Source organism: Alosa sapidissima, chromosome 9 (assembly GCF_018492685.1).
Source record: "Alosa sapidissima isolate fAloSap1 chromosome 9, fAloSap1.pri, whole genome shotgun sequence".
In the NCBI taxonomy this organism is placed as follows: Eukaryota; Metazoa; Chordata; class Actinopteri; order Clupeiformes; family Clupeidae; genus Alosa; species Alosa sapidissima.
In genome coordinates, this window is record NC_055965.1 from 25,896,111 (window position 1) to 25,912,032 (window position 15,922).

Genomic DNA, 15,922 nt, shown 5'->3' on the forward strand with positions numbered 1-15,922 from the left:
CTACAGAGAGCTACTTCAAAATACGGACAACAAAGAGACTGATGAGGTCAGTAGGAGAGAGAGTGAGTCAGTGATAATCGTCTAAGGCAGTGAATTGTTTAGTAAAGACAGAAAATACACAACAGAGATGGTAGTGGCCACCTCTCAGGGTGACTGAACCAATCAGGCGTCACGTTTCATCAAGAAGGATTCTCCTTAGCTCAGGCAGGACTGGGGGACATCATCACCAGGCGATCTGGACATCGAGCTGATGAGACCATAAAATACCATTCTGTGGCAAAGCAAAGGTGAGCTGGATGGAGACAGTTGAAAGAGAAGACACAGATCAGTTTGAAAGCAGACAGATCTGCTATGTGACATTTCTTTTGATGAGCTTTTTTAAAATTGTTTCAGACGATATTTGATAAATGATGTATTGATGAGTCGTACTGTGTGAGACTGCTATTGGTTAAATCAGTGAGGAAGAAGACTTATCTCTGAAATGAAAACTTCAATCAAGTTCACACTCCTCTCCCTTACTGGTAAGAGATTTCATTTTTCATGACATTGTTTGAAGACGGCATATGCTTGGTGTGTATATGGTGTGTGCCTCATTTTGAGCTTGACTGTGTGTGTGTGTGTATCTATGTACAGTACAGTATAGTAGCTGTCCTAATGTAGAAAGAAATATGGGCCTGGTGTCTACAAGGTTCATGGACATGGTAATTTTAAATGAATTCTAAGAACCTCTGCTGACCCTGGTATTAAATTAGCCAGAAATTATATTTGCATTAGATAGTGAGGTATGAATGCACTGCATGGTGCACTGTGGCTGTGGGTCATACATTCATTCTCTCTCTCTCTCTCCCTCTCTCTCTCTCTGTTGTATTGTGTGTCCAAATGAATGAATGACTGAAGTCCTCCATAGTGCTGCTGATCCTCAGTGTCTGCAGCCTTGTTTCAGTAGTTTTGGTTTATCTGGTGTATTTGTATTTTCTGTTTATCCTGTTTTCATATGACCCATCACTAGCTGGAGGCTTTTTATAGCTGTGTAGTGCCGGGGCCATTAAGGTCCCTGACCAGTACTGTAGTGACATTATCTGAGCACAATCAAATGAAGGGGAGGTGTGAGTCTTTATCAGAAAGATTACAGTTTTTTCTGATTGCTTAAGCACATATTTTGGCTTTTATACTTTGGCTTTTGTTGCAAAAACTCTACACACAAATAGGAAAACCTTTCACCCAATCAGCAAAACATTGTAGTTATCTTGCAAAAGCTAACACACCTTGCTTAACTCTTCACACCTTCGAAAAAATGATGTTTTCGTATCAAACAGTAAACACAAGCCATCACAATAGTAAGCACACAATGTGCCAACTACACACTGATGGTCTGAATAAAAACACATCTGGCTTTTGCTTTCTCTGTGCACAAGGTAGACTATGTCAGTTTGAGGTCATACTTTTGTCATAGTTTTGTAAACATACAGGGATCCAAACTTCAAGTATTAGTGTTTATTTACATCAAAACAAACACAAGTGTGTTTTTTCCAAGTCAAAACACAAAATATGTATTTTTATTCATACCATCAGTGTGTAGTTGGCACATTGTGTGCTTACTATTGTGATGGCTTGTGTTTACTGTTTGATACGAAAACACCATTTTTACGAAGGTGTGAAGAGTTAAGCAAGGTGTGTAAGCTTTTGCAAGAGAACTACAATGTTTTGCTGATTGGGTGCAAGGTTTTCCTAAAAAAGCCATAGTTACAAAAAATGTGCTTAAGCAATCAGTAAAAACTGTAATATCTGAGTCCTGTGGCATGATGTTGGGGTGTAAATAAAACTCTCTCTCTCTCTCTCTCTCTCTCTCTCTCTCTCAGTGATGAGCTGTGTGAGGTGTGAGGAAATCACAGTGAGAGGACATGAGGGAGGAGATGCTGTCCTCAACTGTCCATATCAGAAGGGTGATGAGTCCTTCCTAAAGTACCTCCGGAAAGGAGAGTCTAAAGATGGTGTTGATGTCATCTTGTCCAGAAAGGGGAAAGTATGGACCCACACGGAGAGAGTATCTCTGCAGGACAAGAAGGACGTAAACATCTTCACTGTGACCATCCGTAACCTGACCCCAGAGGATGCTGGAATATATTGGTGTGGAGTTAATAAATTTCTGGAAGATCCTTATACCAGAGTGAATCTCACAGTAGGTAAGTCACATAAATGTGGAAAATACTTTTATTATTTATGGCGCCACATCAAAATAAATAGCTTTTTTTAGATCACTGACAAGGTGGAAAATAGCCTTAAATGTTGGTGATAGTGTGGAGAGGGTCCCTAGTCAAACATGTAAACTTTGAAAGTGTACAGAGAGGTCTGTAGGGACTCCACACTACCACTGTAGTGTACGGCTACTTTCAGTGACAATGATTTTAAAATTGTGATTTATTTTGATGTGGCTCGATGCCTGCTGCCTATAAGTCATTTTGTTGCTAATACTAACAACGGTCTAGCTCAAAACTACTCCTATTTATGTTTGCTCCCAAATTATCATCCATAAATAGATTGTATAAATAGTTGCTAATCACTGCTCTCCTGCCAGTGTTGCTTTTGTGTATGAGCCCATAATGCTTTCATGAGATAAGACAAAGGTTGAAATATTTGCCTTTGTGTGTGTGTGTGTGTCTTGTCTTTCTCTATCTGGTGTTTAGATAGAAAGGCCAACAAACCAACAGCTGCCATTCCTACAGTTAATGCAGAGGTCACCACGGTTACTCTCCCCAACACTATACCAGGTAGGCTAATATAGTTAGAGCTACACTACACAGACTTACCTACTATTACTGTTTACTTTTGTTTGTGTAAAGCACATTGAATGGCCTGTTTATGAAATGCGCTATATAAATAAACTTCACTTGTCTTGACCAACAGCTGTCATTTCCAAACTCACTGCAAAGGTCACCACAGTTACTCCCCCCAACACACCAGGTTGGTTTATACAGTTACACTGTAATAAGCATTATTAAATTAAAGTCATTATTTTTTATTTATTATAAAGTGAACACTGAAATGTGTGTTTGTGTGTGTGTGTGTGTGTGTGTGTGTGTGACAATATCAAACTTAACATGACAGTTTATCTTTCTCTGTCTGTCTTTTAGATAGAAAGGACAACAAACCAACAGCTGTCACTGCAGATGTCACCATAGTTACCCTCCCCAACACACCAGGTAGACTATACAGATACACTTTAATAATCAGTCAAAATTATATTATACAAATTATACAATACAAAATGTTACACAAAATGTGATTTATCTGATTCAAGGATATAATTGATAGAATTAAGGGTAAGTTGTATTTGATAGGAGAAATGTTTAATATTTGTATGCAGATACCATTAATCTTTTGAGATCAATTCGGAGGTAGCACTAGACTGAGCCAGACACACTGTGGGAATAGAGAGAGCTGCAGCACTGTGGTCTTTTCACTTCTCTTTCTCTTCATCTTAGAGTTCTGTGTCTATTTCACAGTCCCATTTCAAATGTGTCTTCCTGTGTCAGTGTCCACCCATAATGCAACAACTGCACCGCTGACCAACATCACAGATCAAAGAGTAACAAGGTTGTAGCAGCACAGCTGTTACATGTACACTGAAGACAATGAGGCCTTGACTGGAGCTAAGCATGCTTTGTATATCAAATCTATCATGACCAGATTTACCCCATCCAGCAGGTCTCAGGTCAACTCTTTGCCTCTGATGAAAAATTAGGCAAATTGGCAAAGTTTTGTAAAAGCACTCAGTATTACAATATAACAACTATATGTAGGTACCCACAAATACATAATGCAAGTACAATGATAGTACCTGATAGTACATGTTGTTACACAGGTTGTACCACTGTACCTAATTAGGTAGGTACACTGTAACAGCGACACATTAAAATAAAGTGTTACCAAATGTCATCCTCTACCCCTGATTGTTGGTATCATTGCTGCTCTGGTTTTACTTTGTCTGCTGGTAATGACCTTCATACTGATGAAGAACAGAGCTAGGAATAGAGGTACTGTAGGACACACACACACACACACACACACACACACACACACACACACACACACACACACACACACACACACACACGCATACTGTATACTGTACACACACTGATGAAATGTAATCTCAATATTCTTCACAGGTCATCTTCTATACTATATATATGTTATTGTCATGGCTGCTCTGGGTTTACTTGGTCTGCTGATAATGACCTTCATACTGATGAAGAACAGAGCTAGGAATAGAGGTAGGACACACACACACACACACACACGCACGAAAGCACGCATGCATGCACACACACATGCACACACACACACACACACACACACACACACACACACACACATAACATGAGGTATGTTGTTGACCAAACTGACATGCTGAAATAATGTAATTGTATTTATTTTACTTCATCATCAGCTGACAGACCATTGAGGCCTCTGTCCTCAGCTAGACAATCAAGAGAGGTGAGTCTATGGCCTATTTAGTCTTTTTCTATGACTACAAATCAAGTATCCTAATCTTTATTTAATTTAAGCATATGCCATTTACTGCTGTAACATACAGTGTGTGCATTTTACTACCAACTGAGGCTTACTGGTACTGTTTTCAGGAGAAAAATAAGTTAATATGTAAGTTAATTTAGCAATAAAAGTATGAACTGTATTTCTTAGCAGAATTCGGTCAATGAAAAGGATCCACAAGACTCCAACACCACCCAGAGCCTGAACCCCAACACCACCCAACCTGACGCTGTCTACCAGAGCCTGAACCCCAACACCACCCAACCTGACGCTGTCTACCAGAGCCTGAACCCCAACACCACCCAACCTGATGCAGTCTACCAGAGCCTGAACCCCAATGCCATCCAACCTGATGCAGTCTACCAGAGCCTGGTGTCAAGGATTGGACAGTAGTAATTAGCAAAATAAAGTGGATTACATGAACATTACATTTACATTTATTCATTTAGCAGATAATTGTGTTAACCAAACTAACTTACATAACCCACAGCTTTTCTGGCTACTGCATAATAGCCCAGGTCCTTAACCACTTTGTTACCCGCCTCATTCCATTAAGTATCATATTACAGTAAGAGGTCCTGAAATCGGTCCCTGTAAATTTCTATATGCCAAAGGCTCATTATAAGTCATTATAGAGCTCTGTTTTGTTAGCTTCCACCTTATGGGAGCATGGAATTCTCCAAAATCTCTTGATATGCTGAAGCGTTCAGAGTTCCTTTCACTGAAACTAACAGGCCAAGCCTAGGTCCTGAAAACAATCCTACACCATAATACCCCCTCCATCAAACGTTGGGGAGTTTGGTGTGGACATGTACGACAGAGTTAACCTAACTCTTATACTTTTGTATGGTGACCCCCAAAAAAACATGGGCCAAGTCTTGCGACCCCCTTCTCTCCAACAGGCGAAATTTGATTTCAAAATGTTGCGAGATGGCCATTGGAAGCAGAGGCATCATTGCAAGGGGCGCAGGTAGATATTTGAGTTTGTGTGAACAGTATCCACTTTCTGAGGAACATTATGGAAACACTGTGAATTGGAAGCCTACATCTACGGCTACTGAATATCACCGTTTTTAAAACAGGTTGGTCTAAAAAGCTTTAGAAAAATGTCTTTAATTCAGACTGCAAATCATTTTGCGACCCCTCTGATATGTTTGGCGACCCCCAGTTTGAGAACCACTGACCTAACCTAACAGGCTAAGTAAGGTTAACAAACTATCTTTACAGTGTAGCACAAACTTCAGCAATTCAAGTATAGTTAACTTGATAGTTGTTCCACCTGAAAAAAATAAGTAACATTCATTTTAGACAAGTAAAAACTGAATTTTACTTACTAGAACATTTTAGTTAAGGAAAGCTATTATTCTGTATTCATGTCAATCTGTGTCCTGTCCAAGTCCTGTCCAAGTGCGTATGCGTGAGCGTGTGTGTGTGTGTAGTGTGTGTGTGTGTGTGTGTGTGTGTGTGTGTGTGTGTGTGTGTGTGTGTGCGTGCTGACCAGACCTTATCCCCTTAAATAGCCTGTGGTTTAACTGATGGTCCCTGCAGCTAAAGGACAAACCAGAGCTACTGCAGCAGCAGTGTGGTCAGAACACCTTGTTATTTTTAACTTAACTAAAGCTTCCTGCAGTCACTGTCTTCACAATGCACCCAGAGACATACACTCTCTCACACACACACACACACACACACACACACACACACACACACACACACACTCACACTCACACACACACACACACACACTGTTAAAGATCTGTATGTCTTGTTTTTCATCCATTTTCTCTGCACGGGAAAAAAAAAACCCCATTAGCCACACTCTCGCTCTGATTGGTTCAGATTATCTAATATTATTTTTGGATTCTTTGCATTTTAGAATATGAATGAAGAAGTAATGTGCAACAGTGAATAAAACTGAATTAATTCTCATAAAAATGGACTGGGTCGTTATTTGGTTAGAATGGACAAGGCGATAGTGTTGCAAAGAGTGCTGTTTCATTGGCATTTACCCCTGGGCATCAGTGTTGATCATTAGACTGGAGGTCAGGAAGATTCTTTGTTCTGAGTTGAAAACTCCAACTCACGTCAGTGGTAGTTATTAGACTGAAGGTCAATTATTAGTCATGAAGATGAACATGGGCTGGAGAGAACAGCGGCCAGTTCACACTCCTCCCCACATCCCCTTCTGACACAGACACTGTGAAGAGAACGGAAGACCCAAAACACAGACACAGAGCAACAAGAGACATGTGACAGATAGTTAGTGTGTTACCAGTCAGACATCAGAGAGAGAGAGACAGAGGAAGAGAGAGAGAGACAGAGAGAGAGAGAGAGAGAGGGGAAGATATAGAGAGAGAAAGAGAGAGAGAGACAGATGCACTGAGAGAGCAGAGTGCTGTGTTGGGTAGACTAGCGGTCTAGAAGCTGCGCGTAAAGAAGGTGTGAGAGACGAAGGGAGAGAGAGAGAGAGAGAGAGAGAGAGAGAGAGAGAGAGAGAGAGAGAGAGAGAGAGAGAGAGAGAGAGAGAGAGAAGGGAGAGAGAGAAAGTGAGAGAGATAAGAACTAGGGGGCAGTAAAATGAGCGGGTGGCACAGAGACCTGCTTCAAAAGATGGACAACAAAGACACAGATGGCTGAAACTGAGGAGGAAGTGAGCAAGAGAGAGAGAGTAGGTGAATGGGTTAGTAAATACACAACAGAGGTGGTAGTGCCCATGTCTCAGAGGGGCTGAAACAATCACGTTTCATTAAAAAGGATTCCTCTCATCTCAGACTGGACTGAGGGTCACAGATAACGTCATCATCAGGCGATCTGGACATTGTGTCGATAATGAGGACAATAAAATAACGTTCCGTGGCAAAGCACAGGTGAGCTGGAAGGAGAGAGTTAAAAGAAAAGACACAAATTGAAAACCGACAGATCGGTGACATTTCTTTTGATGAGCTTTTTACTCTTTTTTTTAAATTGTTTCAGAGACGATATTTGATTCATGATGTATGTGATGATTCTTGGTCAGATCTAGAGCCATACTCTGTGAGACTGCTATAGATTAAAACAGTGAGGAAGACAACTTCCATCAAGTTCATACTCCTCTCCCTTACTGGTAAGAGTGTTCATATTTTCATGACATTGTTGGGAGACAGTGTGTGTGTGTGTGTGTGTGTGTGTGAGTCTGTGTACTTTGGAAATAAATGTAAACAACTATCCCCTGAAATAGCCATCCCTAATCCTTATTTCATGCATTTGCAGTTTCGTCTGATTGTTTGTTTTCGTTTCGGTAACCACAATTCCTCTGATGCGCATGCGGATTGTCTCAAGTGTTACAAAGTGAACCATGTAAACACAGATATCAGATATGGGCCACTCTCAAACGTAGATGTGAACAGACAGTCCAAAAAATTATGTATAGGCAGAAAATCATAACTGTGCATCAAGGCCTGCCTGTGTAGCAGCCTGTGTGTTTATGTATAGTAGCTGGCTAATGTAGAATGAACAAGCTTCATGGAAATGGTGTGATTTAAAATTAATTTCAGAACATCCTTGTCTCTGCTGACCTGGTGTTGCCTGATATTAAAATAACCAGGAATTAGATTTGCATCTCTCTCTCTCTCTCTCTCTCTCTCTCTCTCTCTCTCTCTCTCTCTCTCTCTCTCTCTCTCTCTCTCTCTCTCTCTCTGTCAGTGTTGAGCTGTGTGATGTGTGACATCACAGTGAGAGGACATGAGGGAGGAAATGCTGTCATCAACTGTCCATCTCAGAAGGGCTATGAGTCTCACATAAAGTACCTACTGAAGGGAAAGTATAAATGCCGTGTTGATGTCATCCGGTCCGATGGCCAGGCAGAATGGACCCACAGAGGGAGAATATCTCTACAAAACAAGAAGGACAGAAACATCTTCACCGTGACCATCCGTAACCTGACACTAGAGGATGCTGGGACATATGGGTGTGGAGTTGACATATGGTTTTGGATAGATATTTATACCACAGTGAAGCTCACAGTAGGTAAGTCATATCAATTATTATACAACAGTCAAGCTATTTATTAATTTTTGATTGGACGAGAGGCATTCTATGAGTCATCACGAGCGGCGATATTATCCCAGCACAACGCCACTCAAGATTTTTACTGCTAGTTACCACTCCGCATATTGCATTGAATCACCAACACGAGCGTTGGTCTTGAGTCTGACTCCAGTCCAAACCTCTGCTATCTGCAAAGGTCACTACAGTACTCTCCCCAACACACTGGGTAGGTTAAGACAGTTAGTACCAAAGATTCTAGAACTCTCTAGAATCTTTGGTTAGTACACTTTAATAAAGAGTTATCATTTCTATATTTTGAATAAGATGTTATACAAAATGTGATTTATTTGATTCACGGATATAACTGTTAGCATTAAGTATTGTATGCAAGTTTTATTTGATAGGGGACACGTTTAATATTATTATGCAGATACATTTAATCTTGAGACGTTTAATCTTGCAGCACTGTGGTCTTTTCACTTCTCTTTCTCTTCATCTTAGAGTTCTGTGTCTATTTTTAATCTCTCATTTTAAATGTGTCTTCCTGTGTCAGTGTCCAACCATAACGCAACAACCAGAACGCTGTCCAACACCACAGAGTCTGAGAGGCCCACACACTTGCAGTCTGATCAAATGTCACCTACATCAAGCGGTGAGGTCTTTATAATACATTTATCTTTTTTCCATTTCTTACATACAGACACTCTCTCTCCCACTCCATTTCATGTAGAAGTTATATTGACACCTTGTGGTCATGGCATGGAATTACTTTCAAGTGCATGCTTACCATACAAACCACAGCCACAATGCCTGTCCACATGTTTACCTAAAGAAGCCAATATGACCATATTGTAATTCTCAACCTAACTCACAACCCACTCATTTTCTTATGTGGCTAGGTGAACACACACAGAAACACATGTAAACACACATATACAACCACACATGTATACAAACACTTGTACAAATGTAAACACAGACACATATACAACCTTCCTTACACCCCTCACATTAAGAAACTACTGTAACAAATGTAAGATTACAACATTTCAATGACTCAATGAAAACTCATCTGTGTAGACCACAACCACAAAACTCTCATTTTCAACCTACCATTCCACAATTGAGAGTTGACTCTCTTACTCAGTGTATGTTGCTTGCTGCACACACACACACACACACACACACACACACACACACAGTCAAGGCAAATATCATGCATAACAATAATTGTATGAAAAAGTTATAATTTGTTCTTGTTTGCGTATCCTATGGACCCTCTGAACTGGTAGCGTCTTTGTATTGATCAGCTGTACTGTTCTTTAAACCCACAGGCCATCTAGCTAATCTCTCTTGGGGTCTTGTTGTTGCCGTGGTGATATTTGCCCTGCTGGTAGTGACTTTTAGGCTGATGAAGAGGAAAAACCGCGACAAAATGGAATTTTATTCCATCTTTAGCGTTACCCTGGAAACATCACAACAGTGAGTATCTTGCCTCTGCATGTTTGTGTGTCATCAGACTTATTTTAATTTAAGTCCTTTGTCCACTAGGACTCGTGTGTGTACTCAGAAATACAGTAAATAGCCCAAAAAGCTATCTTTTATTGTACAGATGCACACAGAAAAACAGGATGCCAGACATCTATCTCCTTCAGCTTGATTTCCTCAAAACCCACGCACAGACGCACACAGAGGCGGGGGCCTTTTCCTGTGCGTCCCAACTCGAATTCTGTGTCCTTGAAACTCAGCATAATATTTTTGCTTACAGAGGTGATTTATATATCTGCTTACACAAGTGTTTTATACAATGATAATAATAATTCCTTTACAAGTCTACATCTCCGCATGCCACTGATGGACCCAACCAGAGTGACCAACGGAGCAGTCCAGCTCTGACATCCATCTACGCCCTGGCAACGCATCCAGCTCCTGATCAACACCCTGCCAGTGCTGAAGCATCCAATCAGCTCCCACAACCCACCACCTCCAACATGCAAGCAGCCAATCAGCTCTCTCAACCCACCAGCTCCAACATGCACAGAGCCAATCAGCTCCCTCAACCCACCAGCTCCAACATGCACACAACCAATCAGCTCCCTCAACCCACCAGCTCCAACAGGCAAGCAGCCAATCATCTTCCAACCACTGCCAGTGATGACATTTACTACCTGGCAACCAATCCGATGCCAGCTCTGCATTCATGTACGACTTCAGCAACCAATCAGCACTGTGAGTCTGGCCCTGCCACTGCTGCCACTGACAGTGATGACATCTACTCCCTAGCAACCAATCCAACACCGTCTCCGCAGACAGGTGCATCTGCATACTCAGCGACCAATCAGCAGATTGAGCTTGACCCTGCCAATTACTCCAACAAAATCTCGGCCAATGAGAATACAGATGGTTCTGAATATGCAACGGTTGTCTTCAGTGATTAACCAATTGGCTTTGATTCTGCCTCTGTCAGTTTATCCAAAAGTGCCGCCTCTCCCAAGCTAGAAATGGGTGGAGATCTTAGCCAAAAGATGCACCGATATGGAATTTTAGGGCCAATAACGATAACCGATATTTATTGGTTTGTTGTGGCCGATACCGATACGATAACCGATAATATTACTCTTGAAAAAAAAATGTGAAAAGTGATTTGCGATAAGCATTTAATAAGCATAATTTTATTGCAGTAATTTTACCTACCACCAAATGATGGATAGAACTCATAATAATCCTCAATAGTATGGCAGTCAACAACATAACAGTAGCCTAGCCCTACAGTATGTGTGGCTCCTTTAAGTGAACCTGACGTCAGTGAATTGCGAGTGAGTGGCTAGAGAGTTTGAATCGTTTTCATTTAGGACTAAACGCTCATAAACAGCTCAGCTTGGAATAAGCTACAGTATAGCGACCAAATCAGAGTTTGTGAGGGAAACTTAGGTTTAGTTTCAACTGTGGATAACTGAATAAAGCTGCAACTCCTCAGACTGTATCTTATGTCCGTCTACTCTGTTGCGCACAACCTGCTGCAGCAGAAATGAAAGGCGTTAGCACCGAAGGTTTTAATAACTTATTATGATGACCTGTCTGGAACTTAAGCACGAATGGTTAGCATATTTCTAGGTAATAATACAAAACCCAAGCTAAAGTAATGCAAATATAATACTAAAACACAACTTAGAACTAGGCCTACTTACTGTATGTACTCGTCCCACTAACGAGTTTGCAAACACACCAGCACAAGACGGCTCTAGATAGGGCTGAGCTCCGCTCTGTTAAGGTTAAATGGCGGATCATTCACGAGAGGATTTTGAGATGCACAGATTTCCAAATGAACGCATATCCACAGATCCACAGAGTGGTGAAATACATTCACACCGCTGACATTATATTGAGGGAAAAGTATAGCCAAACAAGCTCAAGTAGGCTAGCTCAGTGTAGCCAGACGGACCTTACGTAGGCCTTTATTAGGACTTTAAAAAATATCGGCGCAAATTATCGGCCAGAATTCTGTTATCGGACCGATAATAATATTTTAATTTTTTCACTTATCGGCTAATAATATATCGGCTGCCGATATGTGCATCCCTAGGTGATAGCCATTTTACACACAGTGGCATTGAAATGACAAATTATATTTCATGTAAACTTTTTACTATTTCACTGGAATTAGTTAGTCATCAAGACATGAATCGATTTGGTAAATGAAAGATAAATGCTGCATTGATTGAACACATTTAATTCATGTGCAACTAATGGCCACGTTACATTTATGTAAATCTAATTCAGAGTTTACTCCAACATAATGATAAAACATTTCTAAATTCATTATGCTTCATTCGTTAGAAACATTCTTGAGACTCAGTCAATGGAAATCATGACATTGAATTGGAATTGAATGACACTCAAAGGTAATATTCTGAAAGATCTGCATTCCAAATGCTCAACACAGCGTCAAGGCGTCTGTATGGCCTTCTCAATTCCACTTGCAGTTACCTTATAACATCAACAGGGGGCGGTGTTGTTAACTAGTTCATTACATGCACATCTGTAAGAAATTGTATTCTTTCCAAGTCTAATATCCCCATACATTTTTAGACCACAACACATCTACAGTATATATCTATGGTGGATTATAACATAGAAACTGTGTAATTAATAACATGCAATCCCATAATTCTCTTTGTAATAGGTTCATGTGTATCGTTTAGGTAATATTATATTTATTGTATAGGAGTATGTGTATGTTTCGACAGGAGTATGTGTATGTGGTTTATACTTTGTTTCTGTGTGTCTGTAATAATGCTATTCCCTTTATACCAAAGTATTTTTCTCTCTTCATTAAACAAAATAAAAATATAATTTGCCCTATATCGGAACGTCACATATTACCAACCGTCACGTATGTCCAACCTCTTACGTGTATGTGTCACTTAATATTCATTTCTATACAAACCAAGATGGCGGAATCCTAAAGAAACGCAAGCACCAACACCATACGTTTATCTAAATTAGCTATGTACCAAAAGTTACATTTTACCATGACTCGAAGAGCTGTACAGTGTTGTAAGGCTGCGTGTACAAATCCGCTTTGAGCTCCAGTGGAATTTTGATTTGCCGATTTCCATGTGCCTGAGAAAGGTTGGGAATAAGCACCCAGCAGCCCAGCCCAGGATATTTCAGGCAGTTAAAGCCCCGGTAAGAACCAAACTAGATTTTGTTCAAATCTACACACCTATGGCTACTGAAAAATGTAAGGTTAATTTAGGAAATGTTATTTTGAAGTATTAAATCATTTTTTTAAGAATTTTCGAACAAAATGGTTGGTAATTAGCACATTTCCGATATGTTTTGCCTTTCTTTTGAACTTGTTTGATGAAACATTTAGATGACTAATTTGTTATTACCAGTTTTAAAATTAATCTTCATAGAGGTTATGGTGTGTCTTAGCTAGTGTGTTGGGCTTAATAAAACACGGAGATCTCTTCATGGGCTTTTACTGAAGACCATTGCACAAACGTATGACGTAAGACCCACCATACAAAGAATCATAGCCTACCAACAGAGAGGCTATTGCAGGAGCCTGAACCATAACAGCAGGTATCATTCTCATGAAGAATTCTCAGTTTCACCTGTTGTAACCTTAAATGTCTACAGAGGGCGCCATTGTCAAGAGGTTTACCCAAACACCACATGAATAAACAACAAACAATTACATATAAATGATGACAATGTTATGATCATTGTTAGAGAATTGTACCTCAAGACCACAATACTTCCCTGCCTTTATTTATGATTGTTTTTAAGACTTGTAGACCCTTTCAATCTGTCCCTGGAGGAGTTGAAATGTGGTCTAGTGGTGTAGTGGTATGTGGGTGTGGTGGAGCAGCGGTAATGTCATCGACTAACAATCGTTGAATCGTTTGTTTGAAAATGTCTTCTAAATATCAGTCAACTTTAAAATGCTGAACAAATGAACAAATGGAGATGTGTGTGTGTGTATGTGTGTGTGTGTGTGTGTGTGTGAGAGAGAGAGAGAGAGAGAGAGAGAGAGAGAGAGAGAGAGAGAGAGAGAGTGTGTGTTTGTGTGAGTGTTGCTGTCACAGCAGTGTGGTCAACTACCCTGTGGTTTAGTGAAGCTCTTTGCAGCCACGGTCTTCACAACACATTCAGCCTGAGCCACTCACACATGCACAAAGTCACACAAACAGTCACACTCATAGAGAGAGAGAAGGAAAAAGAGAGAGAGACAGAGATAGAGGGAAATGTAAGTTTGTAAGTTTGTGTACACACGTGCATGCACCCCATCTCATCCCACCCCCTCCCCCCCCCCACACACACACTTAAAACTCCTCAAAAATGTGAAAGTTGAGTTGTTGTCTAAACAAAGTGCCGGTCCAGTAGCTCCACCCTCTCCTCTCAGATTGGTGGTGATGATCTGATTGACAGATGTCAACATCAGATGTCAATGACAGATGTCCTTTTCTTCTCTGTTAGAATCCCACTCATGCCATTCTACTTATATGATACTGTTGTTTTAAGTGTTCAAGTGTCCCAACGAGATTCCTGCTACCTCAGGAACTTCTGTCCATCAGCTCATATATCACTGTACGTTTTATATTTGACTTTTATGGTTGTGTGTTATGCACATGAACAACCGAATGAACTAAGTTAAAGAAGGGCTATCGCATTTAATGCAAAACACAAATATTGCTGACAGTTATTTGATAAGTCAGAACGGTTTAATGGGTAATTTGCTTGCTTTCATTTGGGTGTGGATGTGTTTGGTGGTTAATAAAGCCGCCCTCATGAGGGTCAACGGTCGGTGGTGAGTATAGCAACAAGTTCCCACCCCTCCCCACATCCCCCTCTCACACAGAGAGCACAGAGGACACACACTAATACATCAAGACTGTGAGAGAAATGTGATTAGTGGATTCAAATAAAAAAGTATTTGGTGGTTATTAAAGTCGTCCTTATGAGGGTCAACATGGTTTGATGTAAGCCTATCCACCACTTCCAAGTAGGTGGCCTCACTGCTGTTAGAGATTAAGCCAACAACCACTGTGTCTTCAGCAAACTTCACAATGGAGTTAGATCTGTGGGTGGTATAGTGGGAATAGAGAAGTGGACTCAGGACACATCCCTGGGGGGCATGTTCAGAGGTGTGGAAGAGCAACAGTACATGATTTCAGAGCCTTACGGACTGAGCTATCAATTCACGGTCCTTGGTTGGGAAATATTTTGGTTGGGAAACCGGCTCCTCAACATGTGTTTTAGATCCAATCCCTACTACATTCCTCAAAAAAGTATATGATAGCTTAGCTCCCTTTTTTCTCAAGGTAATAAATACCTCATTAGAAACAGGTATATTTCCAACTGCATTTAAAACCGCTGTTGTGAAACCTTTACTTAAAAAGTCAAATCTTGACCATACCAATCTGAGCAACTACAGGCCTATATCAAATCTATCGTTTTTGAGCAAAGTACTTGAAAAAGTTGTTTGTAATCAGTTAAATACCTTCCTCAACGAAAACAGTATCCTTGAAAAATTCCAATCAGGTTTTAAATCAAATCACAGCACAGAAACGGCTCTAGTAAAAATAGTCAATGATCTCAGACTAGCTACTGACTCAAACAAAGTCTCAATCCTTATTCTTCTGGATTTGAGTGCGGCATTTGACACCATTGATCATAGCATCCTAATTCACCGCCTTGCGAAGTGGGTGGGTCTCTCTGATAATGCTCTAAACTGGTTTCAAACCTACATTACTGGCAGAGATTTTTATATCAGTCTTGGAGATTATGTATCTGAAAAACATGACTTGCCTTTTGGTGTGGCCCAGGGGAG

At 40.5% G+C, this 15,922-nt stretch overlaps 2 protein-coding genes and 1 long non-coding RNA gene across 7 annotated transcripts in view; all 3 read left to right on the forward strand.

Moving 5' to 3' along the window:
* Nucleotides 1-15,922, forward strand: part of LOC121719457 (mucin-2-like) — an 89,108-nt gene that overhangs the window by 61,206 nt on the left and 11,980 nt on the right. For all 3 annotated transcript variants that reach the window (XM_042105106.1, XM_042105109.1, XM_042105107.1), the window contains one exon: nt 9,134-9,232. In XM_042105106.1, the coding sequence (XP_041961040.1) occupies nt 9,134-9,232 (99 nt within the window). The remainder of the gene's footprint in view (nt 1-9,133; nt 9,233-15,922) is intronic.
* Nucleotides 276-1,953, forward strand: LOC121719721. Its single transcript, XR_006034336.1, has 3 exons — nt 276-287; nt 394-521; nt 1,860-1,953. It is a non-coding gene; the product is annotated as an uncharacterized LOC121719721 (long non-coding RNA).
* Nucleotides 3,939-4,977, forward strand: LOC121719635 (replication protein A 70 kDa DNA-binding subunit C-like). 3 transcript variants are annotated; one of them, XM_042105431.1, is made up of 4 exons: nt 3,939-4,034; nt 4,170-4,274; nt 4,451-4,497; nt 4,705-4,977. In XM_042105431.1, the coding sequence occupies exons 1-4, from the start codon at nt 3,995-3,997 to the stop codon at nt 4,945-4,947; spliced, it is 435 nt and encodes a 144-aa protein (XP_041961365.1). In that variant the 5' UTR covers nt 3,939-3,994; the 3' UTR covers nt 4,948-4,977. The 3 variants fall into 3 exon arrangements, with proteins under 3 accessions (XP_041961365.1, XP_041961366.1, XP_041961367.1); XM_042105432.1 differs by lacking the exon at nt 4,170-4,274; XM_042105433.1 differs by lacking the exon at nt 4,170-4,274 and having other exon boundaries at nt 4,708-4,977.

Bases quoted from the DNA above. Each gene is read 5' to 3' on its own strand.
- LOC121719635 (XM_042105431.1), top strand. From the start codon at position 3,995: ATGACCTTCATACTGATGAAGAACAGAGCTAGGAATAGAG. The intron at 4,275-4,450 runs GTAGGACACACA...CTTCATCATCAG, and splicing joins GAACAGAGCTAGGAATAGAG to CTGACAGACCATTGAGGCCT. The intron at 4,498-4,704 runs GTGAGTCTATGG...TGTATTTCTTAG, and splicing joins CAGCTAGACAATCAAGAGAG to CAGAATTCGGTCAATGAAAA.